At 37.8% G+C, this 22,428-nt stretch overlaps 1 protein-coding gene and 1 pseudogene across 7 annotated transcripts in view; both read right to left on the bottom strand.

Annotated features, from left to right (window-relative positions):
- Window positions 1–1,217: 1,217 nt before the first annotated feature.
- Window positions 1,218–3,431, bottom strand: LOC144616818 (secreted frizzled-related protein 3 pseudogene; annotated as a pseudogene).
- A 5,047-nt stretch (window positions 3,432–8,478) lies between these two features.
- Window positions 8,479–22,428, bottom strand: part of BMAL2 (basic helix-loop-helix ARNT like 2) — a 121,954-nt gene continuing 108,004 nt past the window's right edge. For 6 of the 7 annotated variants that reach the window (XM_078449981.1, XM_078449985.1, XM_078449983.1 and 3 more), the window contains 3 exons: window positions 12,229–12,316; window positions 10,285–10,393; window positions 8,479–8,941 (listed from right to left, as the gene is read on the bottom strand). In XM_078449981.1, coding sequence (XP_078306107.1) covers window positions 8,805–8,941; window positions 10,285–10,393; window positions 12,229–12,316 — 334 coding nt within the window. In that variant the 3' untranslated portion in view covers window positions 8,479–8,804. The remainder of the gene's footprint in view (window positions 8,942–10,284; window positions 10,394–12,228; window positions 12,317–22,428) is intronic. The other variant, XM_078449986.2, reaches the window with a different exon arrangement.

The raw sequence follows: 22,428 nt of genomic DNA, 5'->3' as shown, positions 1-22,428 counted from the left end.
ACATAATGTATATATTTGTGTATATATATATTGCTTTATGTATTTTGGTACTTTCATGTTGGGTGCATAAAAACTTACAATTATTATATCTTCTTGTTGGACTGTTTCCTTTATTGTTAGGTAGTGTCCTTCTTTGCCACTAGTCTTTGCTTTAAAGTCTATTTTGTTCAGTATAAATATTGTTACCCCACCTTTGTTTTCACTTCTATATGCATGATAAACATGTCCTTATTCCTCTCCTTTATTCTGTATGTGTCTTTAGGTCTGAAATGAGTCTCTTGCAGGCATCAGGTAGATGGGTTTTGCTCTTTTTTTTTTTTTTTAACCATTCTGTAATCCACTGTTTTTTGATTAGTGTATTCAGTCCATTTACATTCAAAGTAATTATTATAGGTATGTACTTCTTGCCATTTGGTACTTGTTTTATGGTTATTTTTGTAGTTCTTTATTCTTCTCTTGCTCTCTGTTGTGGTTTGTTGGTTTTCTTTAGTGATTTGCTTGGGTTCCCTTCTCATTATTTTTTGCATATCTATTACCTGCTTTAGATTTGTGGTTGCCATTGGGTTTATATATAATATCTTATGCATATAACAGTCTATATTAAGTTGATGGCTGTTTAAGTTTGAACCCATTCTAAAAGGATTCTAAATTTTTACCACCTCCTGCCATGTTTTATGTACATGATGCCATACTTTACATCATTCTATTTTGGGAACGTTGTGACTAATTTTTATTTATTGTTTATTTAAAAAAATTTTCCTTTCATTTAAATTTAAATTTTAGTTAGTTAACATACAGCGCAATATTGGTTTTGGGAGTAGAATTCAGTCATTCATCATTTACCTACAACACCCAGTGCTCATCATAACAAGTGTTCTCCTTAGTACCCATCACCCATCTAGCCCATCTCCCACCCACCTCCCTCCATCAACCCTCAGTTTGTGCTCTGTTGTTAAGAGTCTCTTGTCGTTTGTTTCCTTCTCTTCTCATCCTACTCCCTTCCCATATGCTCATCTGTTTTATTTCTTAAATTCCACATATGAGTGAAATCATATGGTATTTGTGTTTCTATGATTGACTTTTTTTGCTTAGCATAATACAGTCTAGCTCCATCCACGCCATGGCAAATGCAAGATTTCGTTCTTTTTGATGGCTGAGTAATATTCCATTCTATGTAATATCATATTTTCTTTATTCATCAGTCAATGGATATTTGGGCTCTCCATAGTTTGGCTATTGTTGATTATGCTGCTATAAACATTGGGGTACATGTACCCCTTTGAATCTGTATTTTTGTATCCTTTGGGTAAATACCTAATAGTGTGATTGCTGGATAGTAGAGTAGTTCTATTTTTAGTTTCTTGAGGAACCTCTATACTGTTCTCCAGAGTGGCTGCACCAGTTTGCATTCCCACCAACAGTGCAAGAGTTTTCTCCACATCCTTGCCAATCTGTTGTTTCTTATGTTGTTAATTTTAGCTGTTTTGACAGGTGTGAGGTGGTGTCTCATTGTGGTTTCAATTTGTGTTTCCCTGATGATGAGTGATGTTCAGTATCTTTTCATCCTTGACTGACTTTTATACCCGGATTTAATTTTACTGCTTTGGTCCTTCCTACAGTTCTTCCTCTTGCTGATGGTCTTTCCTTTCCACTCAAAGAGTCCCCTTGAACATTTCTTCTAAGGCTGGCTTAGTGTGATGAATTCCTTCAACTTTTGTTTGGGACACTATTGATCTCTCCTCTATTCTGAATGGTACACTTCCTAGATAGAGTATTCGTTATTGGCAGAATTATTTTTCTTTCAGCATTTTGAATACATTGTGCCGTTCCCTTCTGGCCTGCAAAGTTTCTGGTGAAAAATCTGGTGACAGTCTTATGTCTTATTGGGGTTTCCTCGTATGTAACAAGTTGTTTTTCTTGCTGCTTTTAAGATTCTCCCGTTTAACTTTTCACATTTGCATTATAATTCTGTTTATTGTTGTTGTTAAGTAGAACACAAATAATGCATTTAAGGATCTGAACTCAGACCACAAAAAAGGGAAAGAGAAAAAAGAGCAGAAAACAGAAAATAGAGGTAATAACCATTACCATGTGATTTATGTGGTAAATAACAGATTATCATGTTCAACCATGCAATTTTCCTTTGCTAGTCCAGCAATGCAAGTCTTACCATGAAGGTCACCGATGTCCTTGCATTCCAGGTTGTAGTTGCATGCTTGCAGGGAGTTAGAGTTCCTGCCAGATGTCTGACTCTGAGAGGAGTTACTATGGCTAGAATCACTTTTACTCTAAGATGACAGAACTTCATATCCCAGTGCTTAACTTTTTTTTTTTTTGCCAAGATGATCTTTCCATTTCTCAGCAATATAACTTTTTACCAAGACTAATCTTACAGCATCACTCACCATAATAAGCCATAATGATTTACTGCCTACTAATATCAATGAGGACATAGGCAGCCAGAAATTGGTGTGAAGGTTAATGGTGTGCTTGGAATGATTACTAGAGAAGTCTTTAAAAGACTTCTCCTTCACCTCAACTACTGTAGTCACACCACGGCGTTTGGTCTTTATCTCTTAACTTTAGCCTGCATGACATAGTTATAATTGTTTTGAAACTAGATGTTCTGTGTAGCCTAATAGGTTTACATTTTCAGCATCCACTGCTTGCCCCTCTACAGTTTCCATTACTAGGATCCATAGGAAAATTCACTCCGTCCACAGCGATGATGGCCTTATGAAAGATGCACACACCCTGGTCATAAACGGCAGCTCCTTGTAGGCTTGGCTCTCAGACCACAGGTGGCAGTACTTGCTGAAGATGGGCCTGCAGCCCTCTGGACCTACCTGCACGTAAACTTGCAGAACGTAATGTGCTCTTGTTGGAAGTAATGGTGCAGATAGATGCATACGTGGCACAGGAAGAGAAGATCAGGGCTCTTGGGAGTGCCTAGCAGATCTTCAAACTGCTCATTGGCCAGGATGGCATTAGTCTGGTACTGTGATGCAAGTAGTTGGACATCTTGGTCACGCTCTAGGGCAGGGGCTTGCACAGAAGGATGGAGACAGGCTCACAGGCTGCAGGCTGGCCTCAGGGATCCTTAGCAGGCAGAGCACAGTTAGGGCCAGCAGCCCAGGTGAGCCCACAGTAGCATCCATCCTGGGCCAAGGCAGACTATGATTGTGGCAGGATGGGGCAGGATGCAACAGTGTCAAGGACTCTGAGAGGCCTGCTTCACTGTCTCCTCTCCTGCACTGCAGGTTTGGTCTGTCCATGAGAGGAGGTGAATTCAGGATCTTCTTATATTTGGAGCTGGAGTAAATGAGATGTTTTGAGTTCTATTAAGTTATGTGTCCGTAATCTAGGTTTCTCATTTTAGCATTGTCTTTTGAAAAAAACCAAAAACCAAGAGCAAAAAACACCATAATGTATTTACTCCCAAGGTAAATGGGACTGATTTCCTCCTGGACAGGAATAAATATGGAAAACACTACCTAAATGTGAGCTTAAGAACCAGGACTGCCTAAGAAAATACATCCTAAGCCAGAGACACACAGCTGGACAAGAACTTAAGACAACTCTTTATGGATCCCTAACCACACACTTAAGCAACAGACAGGGTCTTCCAAAGCAACTAATGGCTGGGTATTAAACAAAAAAGGTGACCAATGTTAAAAACACATCACACAACTTGCTACTCCTCACTACCCTCTCATTCCCCCAAAGAACAATAAAAAATAAGACTCCACACTCAGATAGCTAAACCTACAATTCTCAGAAATCATCAACTATTATAAATTACAAGTTTTCCATTGCCCTTTCTGCATATGTCTCTATTCTTTCCATTGGCCCTAGACCATTAGGCAGCTGGCTGTTTTTGACATCATTTCCCTTTCAAGGGTGCCTTTAAATCCAAGTTTGGTCATGTAACTAAAACCTGGCCAATCTGTATACTCCAGCCTGGTGACCACAGGAAAATCTATGTGAACCAAGTTGATCCAAAGGCCCAAGCAATGGACATTTTTGTGTGAATTACTAGGAAATAGAGAAGCTCTCTTTCCATTGAGATTGCCAGGTAGAAGAACAATATGTGCTGGGAACTTCTGAGTGTCTTATGGGGAAGAATGTGGTTACAGCAGTTAGCATATCTTCATAAACATGCACAAATATATACAGAGAGTAATGTAGTTCAATCTATCTCTCTGCCCAGTGGTTTGAGAAGAGTGGATTTTCTTGTCTGTATTTCCATTGTATTTATTTTTTAATTTGAAAGAGAGAGAGAGAGAAAACACAAGCAGGGGAGAGGAGCAAAGGGAGAGCTAGAGGAGAATCCCAAGAAGGCTCCATGCTCAGCGCAGAGCCCGACATGGGGCTCGATCCCGCAACTCTGGAATCATGACCTGAGCCAAAATCAAGAGTCAGATGCGCAACTGACTGAGCCACCCCAGACACCCCTATGTTTCCACTTTAGAAAGTAGTTAAGGATATACCTTTTTTGGAAGAGGCCTAAATATTAATTTTAAAAAACTTCAAACTAGTAATTATTACAAAATATATTTAATTTCACTCTTTTCATTACCACAAAATTTTTAAAATACTAATATACAGACAAGAGCAAGTAAACTGGAAAAGAGGTAAAAATTGTATAAAAGATGAAGCTAAGCATAGGAATGTAGGAGCAGTGACACATATATCATACACACTCAAATGAATTCAGAAAGCATATTCCATGTTAAAGTCTAAAGTCACCTTTTACTGGAGCCACATCTGGAAAGCTCCTTAAACCAAAGTTCTTACATGGGAAGCATCTTCCCAGACTTCTCTTAAAAAGCATTTCTCATAAAACAGCCCACACCAGAGACACAGTCCTAATCTAAACACAAGTCACAAATGCCTCCCCTAGGCCCCATAGAACTTGGAAAAATTAATGAAAACTATGCACTACAGAAATGGAAAAGTGACACCTAGTGGCCACATGGCAGTTTTCCATTATGGCTTCCCTGCCTTGCTGGTAACTGCTTGGCAAATCTGAATTTCCAATTCCTGAGCCAAACAATGACCTACCTGAGTGGTAGATATCTCTTTAGAGCAGGATCTGAAATGACACTGCTAAACATGGTCCAATAACTAGGTAGTGGTTATTTCATTTACTGTGCCCAGACTCTACAGAAATTCCTCAAAAAATATGACTAATAAATATAGCCTTTCCCATTAAGAAACTGTAATGAAATACCTTAATCCCACTTACTTACCAAAAGCCTCTATGCTCTATTTTCCTTTCAATTTTTCAACAGATTTCCAAATTTAGTGACTACAATAGAGTGTCAACATACACCCCAAGTTTGATTTCAGGCTATCATCATCTAATAAAATATCTGATAGCATCTTCAGGTTCACTAGTTTCAAAAAAGTTTTAAATTTGACACATAGAGGTTCAGTTATTTGTACTAAATCAAGGATCAATAAACAATTGTTCCTTAAGCTATAGCAGTTAAAGGTAAATATCATAGTTATGGTATAACCTTTGGTCTACTTCAATAATATCTATTTAATAAAATGTTTTAGAGCAGCACTGTCCAATAGAAATATAATGTATGCCATACGTGTAATTTAAAATTTTCTAGTAGCTACATTAAAAAAGTAAAAAGTAAAATGTTGATGTTTTATATAATTCAGTATATCCAAAATACTTGTCTAAGTGATCAGTATAAAACTGGTTTTTAAAATGTATTTTTTATATTTTATGGGGGGGGGGGGGGATCCCAAGCAGGGGAGGGGTAGGGAGAGAGGGGAAAAAGAGGATCCCAAGCAGGCTCCATGCTGTCAGCGTAGAGCCCTACATGGGGCTCGAACTTGAACTATAAGGTGATGACCTGAGCGAAAATTAAGAGTCAGATGCTTAACTGACTGAGTCACCCAGGTGCCCCTTTATATATTATTTTTAAATTTTATTTTTAGGAAGCTCTACGCCCAACATGGGGCTTGAACTCAACCGCAAGATCAAGAGTCACATGCTCCACTGGCTGAGCCAGCCAGGCATTCCATTATAAAATTGATAATGTGATATTTTGCATTCCCTTTTTTACACTAAGTGTATGAAATCTGGCATTTTACATTTAAAGCCTATCTCAATTTGCATTAGTGACATTTCCAGTGCTCAATAGCCACACATGGCCTGTGTCTATCATACTGGACTGCACAGTTCTAGAGTCTGACCCTAATACTCAAGTCCTGTAGATTAGAATCACAGAATCAGAACTGGAAGTAAACTTAGAGGTCAAGCCTCTTGTACAGACAAGGAGCCTGAGGTACAGAGTATTTAAATGGCTTATGTGAGGTCACACAGCTTAATTTAGGCTGAGTAGGCTCTTCAGCTTCTAGGCTCTTGTCCCACTCCACTCCATTATTGTAGGTAATTCTTAGAAAAAAAATTACTCTTTTTATGATTTCATTCAATGTACAGATGTTTGAAATTGCAGGAAATGCAGGAAATTAATGAATAGGAGAAAAATTCGTTATAGGGCAAACCATAAAAATATCACTCCTAACAACAATTCAACATAAATGCAACACACTTTGGAGAAAACACTAATCTTGGGAGAGCTACAGCTATCATACGCTGCATGGACTGGATTCTGGATCCAGGACAAGATCTACAGAAAAATACTAGAGTGGATTATTAAAGGATCAAAGCATTCAATTGGCTATCTGTCCACTGTTCTATGGAATAACCCTTCCTCTTGCAAAGAGGAAAAACTGTTACTATGCCAGGCAGCAATGGCCCGCTTCTAGAAATTCTGCCTCCCAGATCCTTGCATCATAAAGCCCCTCCACTTTCAAGGCCATCCAGCACAGTGACCCATCTTGCTACCACTGGCTGAGTTCAACTCTAGAGGCCACGCCCAACCTGCAATGGTTTAGCCCCACAAAAATGTTATGTTGGTAAGGCCTCTGACTTAAAGAACAGCAACTCATTCCTGCTTCTTCAGATGGAACCGTCATGCTTAGGCTGTTGCAAACCAAGGTCCTTCATCTCATAGGGTTTCTTTGGCTTATTCTAAACCTGAGTGTGTCTCAAGTTCCAGAACCAGGAGTGGGGCTGACCTTCTAAAATTGCTGGAACACTGTAAGTGCTGCAGGACACGGTGATACACCGTTGCCCACATGGCCACTGCAGCTGTCCCGCTTGAAGGGAACATGTGCTTTTGGCCTATTGCCTGTTGGTATGTTTGCCATTAACATGTCTGACAAAAGTTCTAACTTATTACGTACAGCCTAAAGAAATATGCAGAGTCAAAATAATGCTTTGTTTTGGTGAGAGGCTCTGGGGGAGATCTGTTGGAAGGTAGAGCACCACCTAGAGGAAGAAAACGGCATTGGATCCCCTACTGAGCCTCAGGCTTCTCCATTAGTTTCCTAGCCTATCTTACTTTCCATTCGTGGGGCACCAAAAAAAAAAAAAAAAAAAAAAAAAAAAAAAAAAATATATATATATATATATATATATATATATATATATATATATATATATGGAAACACACTGGGTAAACTAGAAAGAGCAATTAAAACATAAGGTATAATGAAATTATGATCTTCAAAAAGGTAGATATACATGTATTATCTTAAATATTCTTCTTGTACTCAGTTTAAGCCACCTCAGTTACTAGTTAAAAAATGATCTCCGAATTTGTAATGATAGCTAGAAAATTGGTTTTTACATTCTTTCTCATTGCCTCATAGTTTCAAAATTATACTTAGCCTTTACATAACTACCTTTGGCTACAGGCAACAGTAACCATAATTGCCTAATCTAGAAGGCCACAGCTATTTCCTGGGTCAGTCAATTCATCATTTAACCAGCGAAACCAGTGCTTCCTCAAATGTGTATAAAGAAACTGGTTTATACACATTAAAGATTTCAAAAATACGAATTTAATTGTGACTTTACACAAGACATTTATCCTGCCTGGGCTTGTTTTTTTCCTTCATGGCTAATCCTTCACTAAGCACCTTTACTGCATCAAAAACTGGTTTTAGATATAATGAAAATCTTGATTGGTTATGTTAACAGTAATTCTTACATGCAAAGGTTAATTACCAAGAACTAGGACTAAGGTCTTCTGTAAGCAAAGTTGGAACTCTCCCAGCTTTTCTTTTCTTTTTTTTTTTTCCTGAGTTTTAAATAAATCATCTCACTTAAAGTCTATCTCAAGTGCTTCACTAAGCATAAATACCCTGTATCCAAGTCTACAACGACTGAATACTGTATTCATTACAATTATGAGCACCGATTATATAATTTCTTACATGTTTAAGTACTCGGTTTTCTTAAAATATTTAAGCCCTATTCTCAACTAAGGAAATACACAGGAAATGGTGATGTTCCAATTTACATAAATCTGCTATTATAAATCAATTATAAATGAATCTTAGACACAATATATTAAATTCCCCAAACTTAAAAATTGCATCAGAAAATAAAAACAAAACCAAAACAAAGTGTATGTGATATTCTTGGTTAGAAATATTTTAGCAAAAATACAGCAACTAGTGGGTTTTAAGCCATTTCACTGAGCCAAGGGGTCTGTAGGAAACACTGAGCCATTCTTTGTGAAGGGAAACCTCACATTTCCCCCATACTGCTGTGAAAGGTGCAAATCTATAAAAATTGGTAGACCATTAATAGGAATAAAAGATAAGAACAGTATCAATACAGAGCAGAAGATTGTACAGTTTGTTTTTGTTTTTTTTGTAAATGAAATGCTTTATCACATTCCTAATTTTTAGAGTTAGAAAATCAAATGCTAGAGTGTCCAGTGGATATCACTGATGTCCCCAGGGTCTCCCAGGCCCCCTTCTGCTTCAAAGTAATTCATGAAGGCAGCCATGGCTGTGTCGTCATTGTCACACAGGGCATCAAAATCCAGCTGGGCACCTTGGCCTATCAAATTAGAATACAGACTCATGTGAGTACATTTGGAGGTTAAAAGAGGAGTATCATTAAAAATGGCAAAGCAAGCAAAAAAAGAGATATAAATCAAGAAACAGAGTCTTAATTATAGAGAACAAATTAATGGTTACCTGAGGGGAAGTAGGCAAGGGGACTGGTGAAATAGGTGATGGGGATTAAGGAGGGCACTTGCCATCATGAGCACAGGGTGATGTATGAAAGTGCTGAATCACTATATTGTACACCTGAAACTAATGTAACACTGTATGTTAACTAACTTGAATTAAAAACTTGAAGAAAACTAAAAAGAAAGGCAAGAACACTATACAATGTAATTTTGAAGGCAAAACCTGTCTTAAATTGCAGAAGGCTGATACATTTTTAAATGGGTCATCTCTTTTTATAACAAGGTGCTGTCACAGAAATTGCACATAACTCACTTGATACACCTAAGTGAGCTAGTCTATGAATTTTCTAATAGAAAACGACAGTGGTAAAAGACAGTTGGAAGCTAGGGGCCAGAATTCATGCATGTGTATGTATAGAGCCTGGAAGGATAGATTTAACTTTAATCTGATGCCTTGTGAAAATGCCAAGGAAAAAATGCCTTGTATTTGTTTAATCTGAATGAGAAGATGGATACAAAAGCATCCTCTTCCAAAAATCTGAAAATGTTATAAAAGGGGAAATGCCCAGATTTTTATTGAAAAAGGAAATAAGAAACCATAGAAATGAGTTATAAGTTAGATACAAGGAAAAGGTTCTAGAGATTATAGGTTAACACACAGCTACAGATTAGCCAAAGTTTTCTAGAAATTTTTCAAAGTACAATACAATTTGAGATGATGAATATGTGGCTCTGTAAGAAGCTGATGTTCGTTTTCTTTCAACTTCTTTGATTCTCTTTAACATACGTTTCTAGTAGATCAATGTTAGTTATGTATGGTATAAAACTGTATACTTGATTTGAGTCTGCATAAACATAGTTAAAATGAATAATTACATCTTAAACACTTTGTGATTGGTATCATTCAAAAGTTCTTATTCTTGGGAATGGACGTTTTTTCCCTAGATATAAGTACCTTAGTTTTACCTAAATGGCATGTATTAACGATACCCATAACTGATTCAGTTAATAACTGAACTTACAATGACAGGTGCATTAGGTAGCATACACCTTAAAGTCAAGAGTGTGATTTATTGCATTTAGGATTTTGAAAAAAATCTTAGTTTTAACTATTTGCTTCTCTAGAAGTCTCCTAAGTCTGAAAATATAATGATTAAGAAAGTGTTAGGTAAACTAAGACAGTGGGTGGTTGCCAAAGAAAACCTACCAAGGAGTGGCTGGTGACTATGGGAAGGAACAGCACTGTGGTTTTGCCTTGGAGCCTCTGGCTCCCCTATTTCAGAAGGATTTCGTGGAATCGGCTCCTTATTTGACATCTGAAAAGACAGGATAATAAATAGTAAGGCTCCTACTTGAGTGAAATAATGACCTCTTAGCAATGGTCGGATGTGGGCCTGATGGCAGTGCCACCACTGCCATCATCAGTATGACAGCCTGCATCTGCCCAGTACTATGTGCCAGGACCCCACAAGCAGCCTCTCCTTTCGTGTGAGAGGCTTTCAAACGTTGTGAGGTCAGAAATCTGAGGGCTAAAGCTTGCCCAGAGTGTTGGGGCCATTATTCTAACCCACCCACCTGACGCCAGGGTCCACATTCTTTATAACAATAACTGAATGTACATGTTATAAGGACAAGTTTTGGATTAAGGAGGAAAAGCTATTTTTTTTTAAAGAAAATGATCATAAAACTATCGCACATGAAACTACAATGGGAAATAGTGCTTTGGAGTGGGAAATGGATTAAACTAGAGGCTTTTACCAACAAGTTTTCATATTGTTGCAGAGTTACAAGCCAAACAATTGAATGTATTTAAAATTTTTTTTAATGTTTGTTTATTTTTGAGAGAGAGAGAGAGAGAGAGAGCAAGCAGGGGAGGGGCAGAGAGAGAGGGAGACACAGAATCTGAAGCAGGCTCCAGGCTCTGAGCTATCAGCAAAGAGCCCAACACAGGGTTCGAACTCAGGAACCATGAGATCATGACCTGACCTGAGCCAAAGTCAGAGGCTTTGACTGACTAAGCCTCTTTAAAGCCTCTGGGTGGCTTTAAACTGACTAAGCCACCCAGGCGCCCCACAATTCAATATTTAATGTAGCTTATCAATATACATCATTTACTAATATAATATTACTGACACTTTATTAGCCTGGCAATTGCCCTCCGATCACATCTCTTTTTCTCTTCTGCTGAAGTCACCACAGTCTTGAGTTTTATGTTGATTTTCTTGTTACTTTTATAATTTTAGCACCTATATAAATACCCTTAAGCAATGTATGGTTTCTTAAACCTTATTTTGAACACTCAATAAATGCAGTAATGCTCAGTGAAAAAAAATACTTCATTTACCTACACTTTCTTATTAAGTTGGTGAATTTGATCTATGAAATGTCTATATAATGCACACTACTTGGAGATTATGTTGGAATGCCGTAACTCCCTGCTTCTAGCTTATTGTCTGGCAAAAAAGGGGTACTTAATAAACATTTGCTAAATGTAGGAGTAAAACTTAAATACTAGACCGAAAGACTTAGGACATGTGTATAAAGACATTTTTTCAATTTCCGGTCAGATTTCTCTTATATTTTTATACCGCTTAGTTTATAGTCCCACTTTAGATCTTTTTGTTGTCTGGGATACATTAGAATTATATTGTAGATGGGTCCTCCAGATATTTAGGACTACATTTAATCAATTTTGTAAATGTAACCATGCATTTCAAATAGCTAGTATATGTTAAATTGAATTAAATAGTAGCTTATAGTAATTTTTCCCCACACCATAAGGAGTACATTTAATCCACTGAATTAGAACCCATTAAAATAACATTAATAGCTAGCATTTATTGGTCACAGGTTGTGTACCAGTCACTGTTAAGTTTTTGTTTGTTTTTGCATAAAATCACTTCATTTGCACAGCACTCCAAGAGTTCGGTGCTATTATTATCCCTACTTAACAGATGAGGAAATTGAGGCACAGAGTTTAAATAGCAAGCCTGTGGTTGCCCAGCAATAAATGTCTGAGTCACAACTCAGATCCAGATAGTATGCTGTCAGCCACTATTCTATGTTGCCTCTTAAAATCCATGGAAAGAGTTTATTCTTACAGGACAGCATCTTTTCTCAAAAGAAATATTTCATGAATATTAACACTTACCGTACTTACTTTCCTGTAGTTTATAGTGTGAGAATCTTTCATTAAATCTGCTGGCCTTGAGTCCTCAAGGGAGGAAGAAGACTGTAACCTTTAAAAAGTGACACATAAAATTTTTCTCTATGTATAAGGTAATTTTCTCCTCCAAATGCATAATCTACTGATAAAAATACAGTGAAAAACAGGAGACTGAATGTCATGACAGTTTTCACAATTAGACTAATTTGTTCAGTGCCATACTTACTTTTTACTATGGGCCTCTGAAAAGTAGCCTGTGGTAAATAGAAACCTAAAACTCCGAGGGTAAGAGCTCTTAGGTAAGTCATGTTGCCTGTCTTAATATAGCATGTGGCAAGGTTTGAATAGTAATACAGTTCAAAATAGGCATTCACATAAAGAATCTGTTCCTTATCAGTTCCTTATAGACAACAGAGCTGAGAGTAAAGAAAGATTTCCTAACATCCCACAACCTTTAAGTGAAAAATGGTCACATTTTTACTACAATAAGTCATCCCCAGGTACAAAATCAATGAAACATAAAACAACGCAAACAAAATCATATGCTTTAGTCATAAATCTCTTCAAGACAATATGACAATATTAGTCTCTTCAAAACTGGGACAGTATCGTATAAAGTTAAGTGCTCGATTATGTGAAATTCATAATGGCATTAGCATAACTGTCTTTATTGTCAAAAAACTAGTTGACAAGAAATTATAGAGGAAGAAATTAAAATGCAGGAATGAAATGAATTAGGTATAAAACACAAGTGAAAAAAAATCAGTGACCTGTCTTGGGGATTTTTCATAGGACAGCCCATGTAAATAGCTTTGCTGGTTTCTCATTCTATAGTTCATTATTTAAAACCACCACCTGTTCAATTAGCCTTAGGTTAAAGATACACCCCCGTCCCTGGACTTCATTTCCACATTAATCTAAAATACAGCTTCATATTAGTCACCTGGGCAGAAACCTGCTATTTAAGTCCCTTCACCATGTGACCTCTCCTTGGTTAAAACTCCCCACTGCTCAGCAACCCAACTTCTCTCACAAACTCCTTGTTATGCTGAAACCATCGTGCTTTCTCCTACCTATCTCTATACATTGGCTGAGGTGCCCCCATGGATAAACACCCTCCCCACTGCTTCCTAGACATTCTAATGGTATTCAGCTGTCAATGGGTGCCTCAAGTTCCACTTCTCTTAAAGTGCCCTTCCAGCATCTATGGTCAAATGATTTTCAGCAGGTATCTAAAGACCATTCAATGGAGGAAAGGATAATCTTCAACTGATGACATGGGAAAACTGGATAGCTACATGAAGAAGAAAGTTGGACCCTACCCTATACCGTACACAAAATTAACTCAAAATGGACCAACACCTAAACATAAGACCTAAAATTATAAAACTCTTAGCAGAAAACAGGGGAAAAGCCTTATGACATTGACTTTGGTGATCATTTTTTAGATGGTGTCAAAACACCAAAACAAAACTAGGTCACATCAAAATTTAAAAATTTTGTATATCAAAGGAAACTATGAACAGAGTGAAAAGGCAACCCACGGAGAGGGGAAAAAATATTTACCAACCCTGTATCTGATAAGGGGTTATTATCCGGGATACATAAAGAACTCCTACAACTCAACAACCAACAGCCCGGTGAAAAACTGGGCAAAGGACCTGAATAAATAATTCTCCAAAGAAGGACTACAAGTGGCCAATAAGCACATGAAAAGATGTTCAAAATCACTAATCATTAGGGAAATACAAATCAAAACCACAACGAGCTACCACCTCGCACCCATCAAGAGAACTCTCAATGTACAGAAAATAACAAGTGTTGGCAAGGATGTGGAGAAACCAGAAAACTTGTGCACTGCTGGTAAGAACGTACAATGGTACAACTGCTATGGAAAACAGAACGGTGGTTCCTCAAAAAATTTAAAATACAATCACCATATGATTCAGCAGTTCTACTTCTGGGTGCATATGCAAAAGAATTGAAAGCAGGGACTAGAACAGATACTTGTATACCCACATTCATAATAGCCACAAGGTGGAAGCAACACAGGGATCCACAGATTAATGCATAAAGAAAATGTGGCATATATATACGGTGAAATATTATTCAGCCTTACAAGGAAGTTCTGACACATGCTGCAACCTGCTTAAACCTTGAAGGCATTATGCTAAGTGAAAGAAATCATTCACAAAAGGACGAATAATTATATGATTCATTCAGAAGAGCTACTTACAGCAGTCAAATTCATGGAGAGAGAAAGTAGAATGGTGGTTGCCAGGGGCTCAGGGAAGAGGGAAATGGGAAGTTGTTGTTTAATGGGAGTTTCAGTTTTGCAAGGTAAAAGGTCCTAGAGATGGATAGTGGTGGTGATTACATGACAATGCAAATGTACTTAATGCTACTCAACTATAAATTTAGGAATGTTAAGCTTTTTATGTTTTGCCACAATTAAAAAAGAAAATGCTTTTTGCTGATAAAATTGTTTTCAGCACTTAAGCCATTTAGCTGTAAAATCTTACATCTAGAAGGAAACCTGGATCCTATAGTGAGACTCAGTATAGGATTAAATGCCAAGAATGTACGAATTACACACTCAAGCATTTAATAATATACTATATAGTACTTTCAGTTTTACATATTAAGTGTTAAGAGATTTATGATCAAAGTGTATGATGGGTCATATGCATATTCTTGTGCATATGTTTCATAATACTTTTAATTCTTAAAAGTATATAGCACATTGCAAGTATTCAATATTCAATAAAATTGGGCAGACAGTAGTCACATGACAAATGTCTGAGTTTTTTTCAATGTAAACTTTTTAATATGAAAATTTAAACTGTATGAACAGGTAGAAAATAAAAAGCAAAAATTTCTTCCCCCTTGTATGTCTCCTACCTGCCCCCCCCCCCCCCCAAAGCCTAGTTGCAAATAGGAGAAGTAACTAGTCTGAACAAATTTCCGTATTGTTTTATATTGTGAGGTTTTAGGACCCTTCTCTACAATTCCAAAATCAAAAAGGCTTTGAACACTGAAAGATTTCCCATAATTTATTTGGCACCAAAATTAGAACTGATCTGAACTTGGCCAAGTCTGACCTGATATAAAGCTAATATTTTATCCTACTCTACCCTCCTAATATTTGTAACAATTCACTCCAGAAATAGATCTTTAAACTTTCATTATGGAAAACTTCCAAAAGATATAAAAGTAGATAATACAACGAAAGATCAATAATTCTTTTCCAAATCTTATTTAATGTATACACCCCAACCTCCTCTCCTCTCCTCCCAGATGTTTTACCATTTAATCTGTAAATACTTCTCAAAGCATAAATACTAATGTAATTGATTATGGGGTGCTGCCCATGATGTAACTAATTGTTCTAAACAAATTAAATTTCAAAACACTATATTTAAATGTTTGGTAGAATTCATCTGGGAACCCATCTGGTCCTGGGCTTTTGTTTGTTGGGATTTTGTTGATCACTGATTCCATTTTATTACTGGTAATGGATCTGTTCAGATTTTCTGTTTCTTCCTGATTCAGTTTGTAAGACTGTATATTTCTAGGCATTTATCTATTCCAGATTATTCAATTTGTTGGCATACAATTTTTCATGGTAGTTTCTTATATTCCTTTGTAGTGTAGGTTGCAACTTCTCTTTCGTTTCTGATTTTGAGTCCTCTCTTTTTTCTTGATGAGTCTGGCTAAAGATTTATCAATTTTGTTTATCTTTCTAAAGAACCAACTTTTAGCTTTGCTGATCTTTTTGTGTTTTTTGCTTTTTTTAGTCTCTATTTCATTTATTTCCACTCTAGTCTTTATTATTTCCTTCCTTCTACCAACTTTGGATTTTGCCTTCTTTTTCTAGTTCCTTTACATGTAAAGTCACATTGTTTGAGATTTTTCTTGGTTCTTGAGGTAGGCCTGTATCACTATAAACTTCCTTCTTAAAACTACTTTTGTTGTATCTCAAAGATTTTGAACTATTGTGTTTCCATTTTCTATTGTTTCTAGTTATTTTTTAATTTCCTCTTTCATTTCTTCATTGATACACTTGTTGTTGAGCACATTGTTTAGCCTCCATGAGTTTGTGTTTTCTCCAGGGTTTTGTTGTTGTAATTGATTTCTACTTTCATATTGTAGTAGTTAGAAATGATGCTTGATATAATTTTAATTTCTTTAAATTTATTGAGAATTCTTTTGTGCACCAGCATGTAATCTATACTTGAGAAGTCTCCATGTGCATCTAATGTGTATTCTGGGGTACCTGGCTGGCTCAGTAGGTTAAACCTCCAACTTTGGCTCAGGTAATGATTTCACGGTTTGTGAATCTGAGCCCAGTGTCGGGCTCTGTGCTGACAGCTCAGAGCCTGGAGCCTGCTTCAGATTCTGTGTCTCCCTCTCTCTCTCTCTTCCCCTCCTTTCTGTCTGCTCACATGTCTGTTTGTCTGTCTCTCTCTCCCAAAAATAAATAAACATTAAAAAATAAATAAAGTAGGGGTGCTTGGGTGGCTCAGTCAGTTGAGTGTCGGACTTTGGGTCAGGTCATGATCTCACAGCTAGTGAGTTCAAGCCCCGCATCGGGCACTATGCTGATAGCTCAGAGCCTGGAGCCTGCTTTAGCTTCTGTATCTCCCTTTCTCTTTGCCCCTAACCCACTCGCAGTCTGTCTTTTTCTCTCTCAAAAATAAATAAACATTAAAAAAAAATTTTTTTAAATAAATAAAAGAAATGTGTATTCTGCTATTTGGGGATGAGATATTCTGTATATATTTTTTTTATGTCCATCTGGTCTAATGTGTCATTTAGAGTCACTGTTTTCTCATTCACTGATGTCAGTGAAGTGTTAATGTTCCCTACTATTATTGTATTACTGTCAATTTCCCCCTTTATGCCTGCTAATATTTTCTTTATATATTTAGGTGCTTCCATGTGGGGTTTAATAGATATTTACAATCATTATATCCTCTTATTGGATTGATTCCTTTATTATTATGTAACACCCTTCTTTGTTGTTGCTATGGTCTTTGTTTTAAAGTCTATTTTGTCTAATAGAAGTATTACTACCCCAGCGCCTTTTTTTTTCTGCCTCCATTTGAATGGAATCTCTTTCTCCATCCCTTCACTTTCAGTTTGTATGTTTTTAGCTCTGAAGTGAGTTTCTTGTATGCAGCATATAGTTCTAATTTTTTATCTATTGAATCACCTTATGTCTTTTGATTGGAACATCTACATTTAAAGAAATTATTATTTTTTTAATGATTATTTTTGAGAGAAAGAGAGTGAGCAGGGGAGGGGTAGAGAAAGGGGTCAGTGGATCCAAAGCGGGCTCCATCCTGACAGCAGAGAGTCCGATGCAGGGCTCAAACTCATGAACTATGAGATCATGCCCTGAGCCAAAGTCAGATGCTTAACCCACCCAGGTGCCCCTACATTTAAAGTAATTATTGATAAGTATGTACTTATTGCCATTTTGTATCTTCCTTTCTGGTTGTTGTAGTTTTTTGTTTTTTCTTCTTGCTCTTTTCCTGGTGATTTGATGACTTTCTTTAGTGTTATGCTGGGATTCCTTTCTCTTAATTTTTTTGCATATCTTTTATACATTTTTGGCTGCGGTTACTATGAGTTTCACATATAACATCCAATGTATACTATATGAAGTTGATGGTCTCTTAAGTTTGACATTCTAATTTTTTTTTAATATTTATTTTTGAGAGAGAGAGGGAGAGCAAGTAGGGGAGGGGCACAGAGAATGGGAGACAGAGAATCCGAAGTAGGCTCTGCACTGTTAGCACAGAGCCTAACATGGGGCTTGAACTCATAAACCACGAGATCATGACCTGAGTCCAAGTTGGACACCTAAATAACTGAGCCACCCAGGCACCCCTTAAGCTTGACATCCTAAAAGCACTACATTTTTACTCCCACCTTTCATATTTTATGTGTAGGATATCATATTTTATACCTTTTAATTTTTGTATCCCTTAACCAATTTGTTGATATTATTAATTTTATTAATTTTCTTCTTTAACCATCATAGTAGCTTTATATGTAATTGACCTACTACCTTTACTGTGTGTATTTTTTAACCAGTGAAATTTTTTCCTTTCACAATTTTCTTCTATTTATGGCCTTTTCTGATTAAAAATTTCTCTTCAACATTGCACATAAGGCCAGTTTAGTGGTGGTGAAATCCTTTAATTATGTTTGGGAAACTCTTTATGTCTCCTCAATTCTTATTTTTTTAAAGATTTTTTATGTTTGTTTTATTTTTGAGAGAGACAGATCATGAGTGGAGGAGGGGCAGAGAGAGAGGGAGACACAGAATCTGAAACAGACTTCAGGCTCTGAGTGTCAGCATAGAGCCCAACACGGGGCCTGAACTCGTGAATCATGAGATCATGACCTGAGCCCAAAGTTGTACGCGCAACTGACTGAGCCACCCAGGTATCCCTCTCCTCAATTCTTTTTTTTTTTTTTTTAACGTTTATTTATTTTTGGGACAGAGAGAGAGCATGAACAGGGGAGGGGCAGAGAGAGAGGGAGACACAGAATCGGAAGCAGGCTCCAGGCTCTGAGCTGTCAGCACAGAGCCCGACGCGGGGCTCTAACTCACGGACCGCAAGATCGTGACCTGAGCTGAAGTCGGCCGCTTAACCGACTGAGCCACCCAGGCACCCCTCCCTCTCCTCAATTCTTAATGATAATCTTGCTGAAAGAATATCCCTCCCCCCCCTTAAATGTTTCTTTATTTGTTTTGAGAGAGAGAGAGATTGAGACTAGGGGTAGGGCAGAGAGAGAGAATCCCAAGCAGACTGTACGGTCAGTGCAGAGCCTGATGAGGAGCTTGAATCACGAATCATGAGATGATGACATTAGCCAAAATCAAGAGTCAGACAGTTAACCAGCTGAGCCACTCAAGCACCCCTGGGTAGAATATTCTTAGTTGTAGTTTTTTCCTTTCAGCACTTTGAATATATCATACCACTCCCTCTTGACCTGCAAATTTTCTGCTGAAAAATCAGCTGATAACCTTGTGGAGTTTTCTTTATATGTTTCTAGTTGTTTCTCTCGTGCTGCTTTTAAAATCCTCTCTTAACAATTTAAGATGTCAAAAACTAAAGTGTCATGGTGTGGATTTCTTGGGTTTATCTTATTTGGGGATTTTTTTGCCTTCTTAACCTAGATGTCTGTTTCCTTCCCCAGGTTAGGGAAGTTTTCAGTTACTATTTCTTCAAATAAGTTTTCTGCCCCTTTCTCTCTCTTCTTCTTCTTCTGGGATCCTTATGATGCAAATGTTTGTTCACTTGATATTGTCCAAGAGATCCCTTAACCTGTCCTCATTCTATTTTTATTTTTGTTGTTTAGCTTGGATGCTCTCCACTACCTTGTTCTCAAAATTAGTGATCCATTCTTCTGCATCTGCTAATTTACTGCTGATTACCTCTATTATACTTTTCATTTAAGTCATTGTATCCTTTAATTCTGATTATTTTAATATTTTCTGTCAACTTGTTGAAGTTCTCACTAAGTTCATCCACTCTTCTCTCTTGTCCAGTGAGCATCTTGGTGCCCATTACTTTGAACTCTTTATCAGGTAGATTGGTTATCTCCATTTAGTTTTTTGCCTAGGGTTTTGTCTTGTTGTTTTGTTTGGTACACATTTCTGTCTTCTCATTTTTAACTTATTGTTTTTTTCTTCTATGAATTAAGTGGAACAGTTACTTTTCCCAAACTTGAAGGAATGGGCTTGTGTATGGTTGTCCTCTGTGTAGACTATGTGCCTGGTGACTTTCGCTGACTGGTTAGAGCTGTGGCTAGCATGGGTGCAGATTCCAGGGCACTCTGAGCTAGGGCTGCCCTGGTGGGATAGCTGGAGCTGATGTGGGCATGGGCCAGTGTAGTCTCAGGGCTCTCTGCACAGAGGGTGCCCTGGCAGGACAGCAGAGAAGAGGCAGTGTAAGCTGGGGGTGCCTGGGGCTCTGGCAGAGTAGCTAAAGATAAGGCAGGGCTGAGTCTGAGGGTCCTGGGGCACATTGTGAAGATGGCATTCTGATAGGGTGTCTGAAGCTAACGCAGGCACGATCCAAGTGGCCCCAGAGTGCTATGGACCAGAGGTGCCCTAGTAAGTCATATGGAACTGAGGTGGTTCAGGTCTAGAGTATTCTGGGCTGCTCTGTACCCATGTCAGCTTTGCAAGACAGCTGCAGCTGTAGTGAGCACTGACCAGGTGTGTTCTGGCATGTGTTATACTGGGACAACCTTGGTGGTACAGCAGGGCTGGTGTGGGCTCGGGGCATGGGGCTCACTGAAGCATTAGGCCACCCAGAATGCCGAACCCTGCTTCCATCCACACTCTCAAGGTGGAGGGGAAATATAAACTGCGGCCACCATCCCCTCTGACCTGGACAAAGTTCCAGCAGTTCCCCTGCTATTTGACAGAGTTCTCGGCTGGTTCCTGTATATTCTAGTTGACCTTTTAACCCATGACTTTTTTTATGTGCCCCACAGCAGATGATCTGCTCACAGTATCCCTTCTCACTGCTGTTTGCAGTGTCAAGGGTGAGGATTCCCTTTGTTACTGAGTCTCTATTTCTCTCGCTATTCTTTATGTGGTCTCTGTATCTTCAGTTGTGCAGAAGCTGTTTAGTCAGCCCTCTGCTCTTCTTCAGGAGAAACTTCTTTATAAATAGGTGTAGATTTGGTGTGTCTGTGGAGGAGGTGAGTTCAGGGTCTTCTAACATCACCCCCTTGGAACAAAATCTCTTCTTTATGATTTTTCTGAATATTTTCTTTTCTCTAGCATATGTTATTGTAAGAATACAGTATACAATACATCTAACATACAAAATATGTGTTAATTGACCATTTATGTTATTGGTAAGGCTTCTAGTCAACAGTAGGCTATTAGTAGTTAGGCTTTGGAGGAGTCAGAAGTTATACGCAGATGTTTGACTGTGAGGGGTGATATCCCCAACTGCCATATTGTTCAAGGGCCAGCTGTATATATTTTTAACTGTGTGGGGAGGGGTGAGCAATTGTTGAAGGTTTTTGGCCATTTATAATTTTTATAGTCTACTCTCCAAATTCTTTACTACTTATTTTATTCCCCAAGCTCTTTTTAAAAATTGGTTATGGCTAGTATCCAAAATCTATAAAGAGCTCACCAAACTCCACACCTGAAAAACAAATAATCCAGTGAAGAAATGGGCAGAAAACATGAATAGACACTTCTCTAAAGAAGACATCCAGATGGCCAACAGGCACATGAAAAGATGCTCAACGTCGCTCCTCATCAGGGAAATACAAATCAAAACCACATTCAGATATCACCTCACACAAGTCAGAGTGGCTAAAATGAACAAATCAGGAGACTATAGATGCTGGAGAGGATGTGGAGAAACGGGAACCCTCTTGCCCTGCTGGTGGGAATGCAAACTGGTGCAGCCGCTCTGGAAAACAGTGTGGAGGTTCCTCAAAACATTAAAAATAGACCTACCCTATGACCTAGCAATAGCACTGCTAGGAATTTACCCACGGGATACAGGAGTACTGATGCATAGGGGCACTTGTACCCCAATGTTTATAGCAGCACTCTCAACAATAGCCAAATTATGGAAAGAGCCTAAATGTCCATCAACTGATGAATGGATAAAGAAATTGTGGTTTATATACACAATGGAGTACTACATGGCAATGAGAAAGAATGAAATATGGCCCTTTGTAGCAATGTGGATGGAACTGGAGAGTGTGATGCTAAGTGAAATAAGCCATACAGAGAAAGACAGATACCATATGTTTTCACTCTTATGTGGATCCTGAGAAACTTGGCAGAAGTCCATGGGGGAGGGGAAGAAAAAAAAAAAGAGGTTAGAGTGGGAGAGAGCCAAAGCATAAGAGACTCTTAAAAACTGAGAACAAACTGAGGGCTGATAGGGGGTGAGAGGGAGGGGAGGGTGGGTGATGAGTATTGAGGAGGGCACCTTTTGGGATGAGCACTGGGTGTCGTATGGAAACCAATTTGACAATAAATTTCATATATTGAAAAAAAAATTACACTTCAGTTAAAAAAAATGAATAAAATTTAAAAAAATTCTTTAATAACTTTATTTATACCCTATATAAACTTTAATATAAATAAAGGTTAATAAAGTTATAAAGTTTATTTATAAAGTT

Source organism: Panthera onca, chromosome B4 (genome assembly GCF_046562875.1).
Source record: "Panthera onca isolate mPanOnc1 chromosome B4, mPanOnc1 haplotype 2, whole genome shotgun sequence".
In the NCBI taxonomy this organism is placed as follows: domain Eukaryota; kingdom Metazoa; phylum Chordata; class Mammalia; order Carnivora; family Felidae; genus Panthera; species Panthera onca.
The sequence above is the reverse complement of the archived record's forward strand: the minus strand, read 5'-3'. Positions and strand labels throughout refer to the sequence as shown.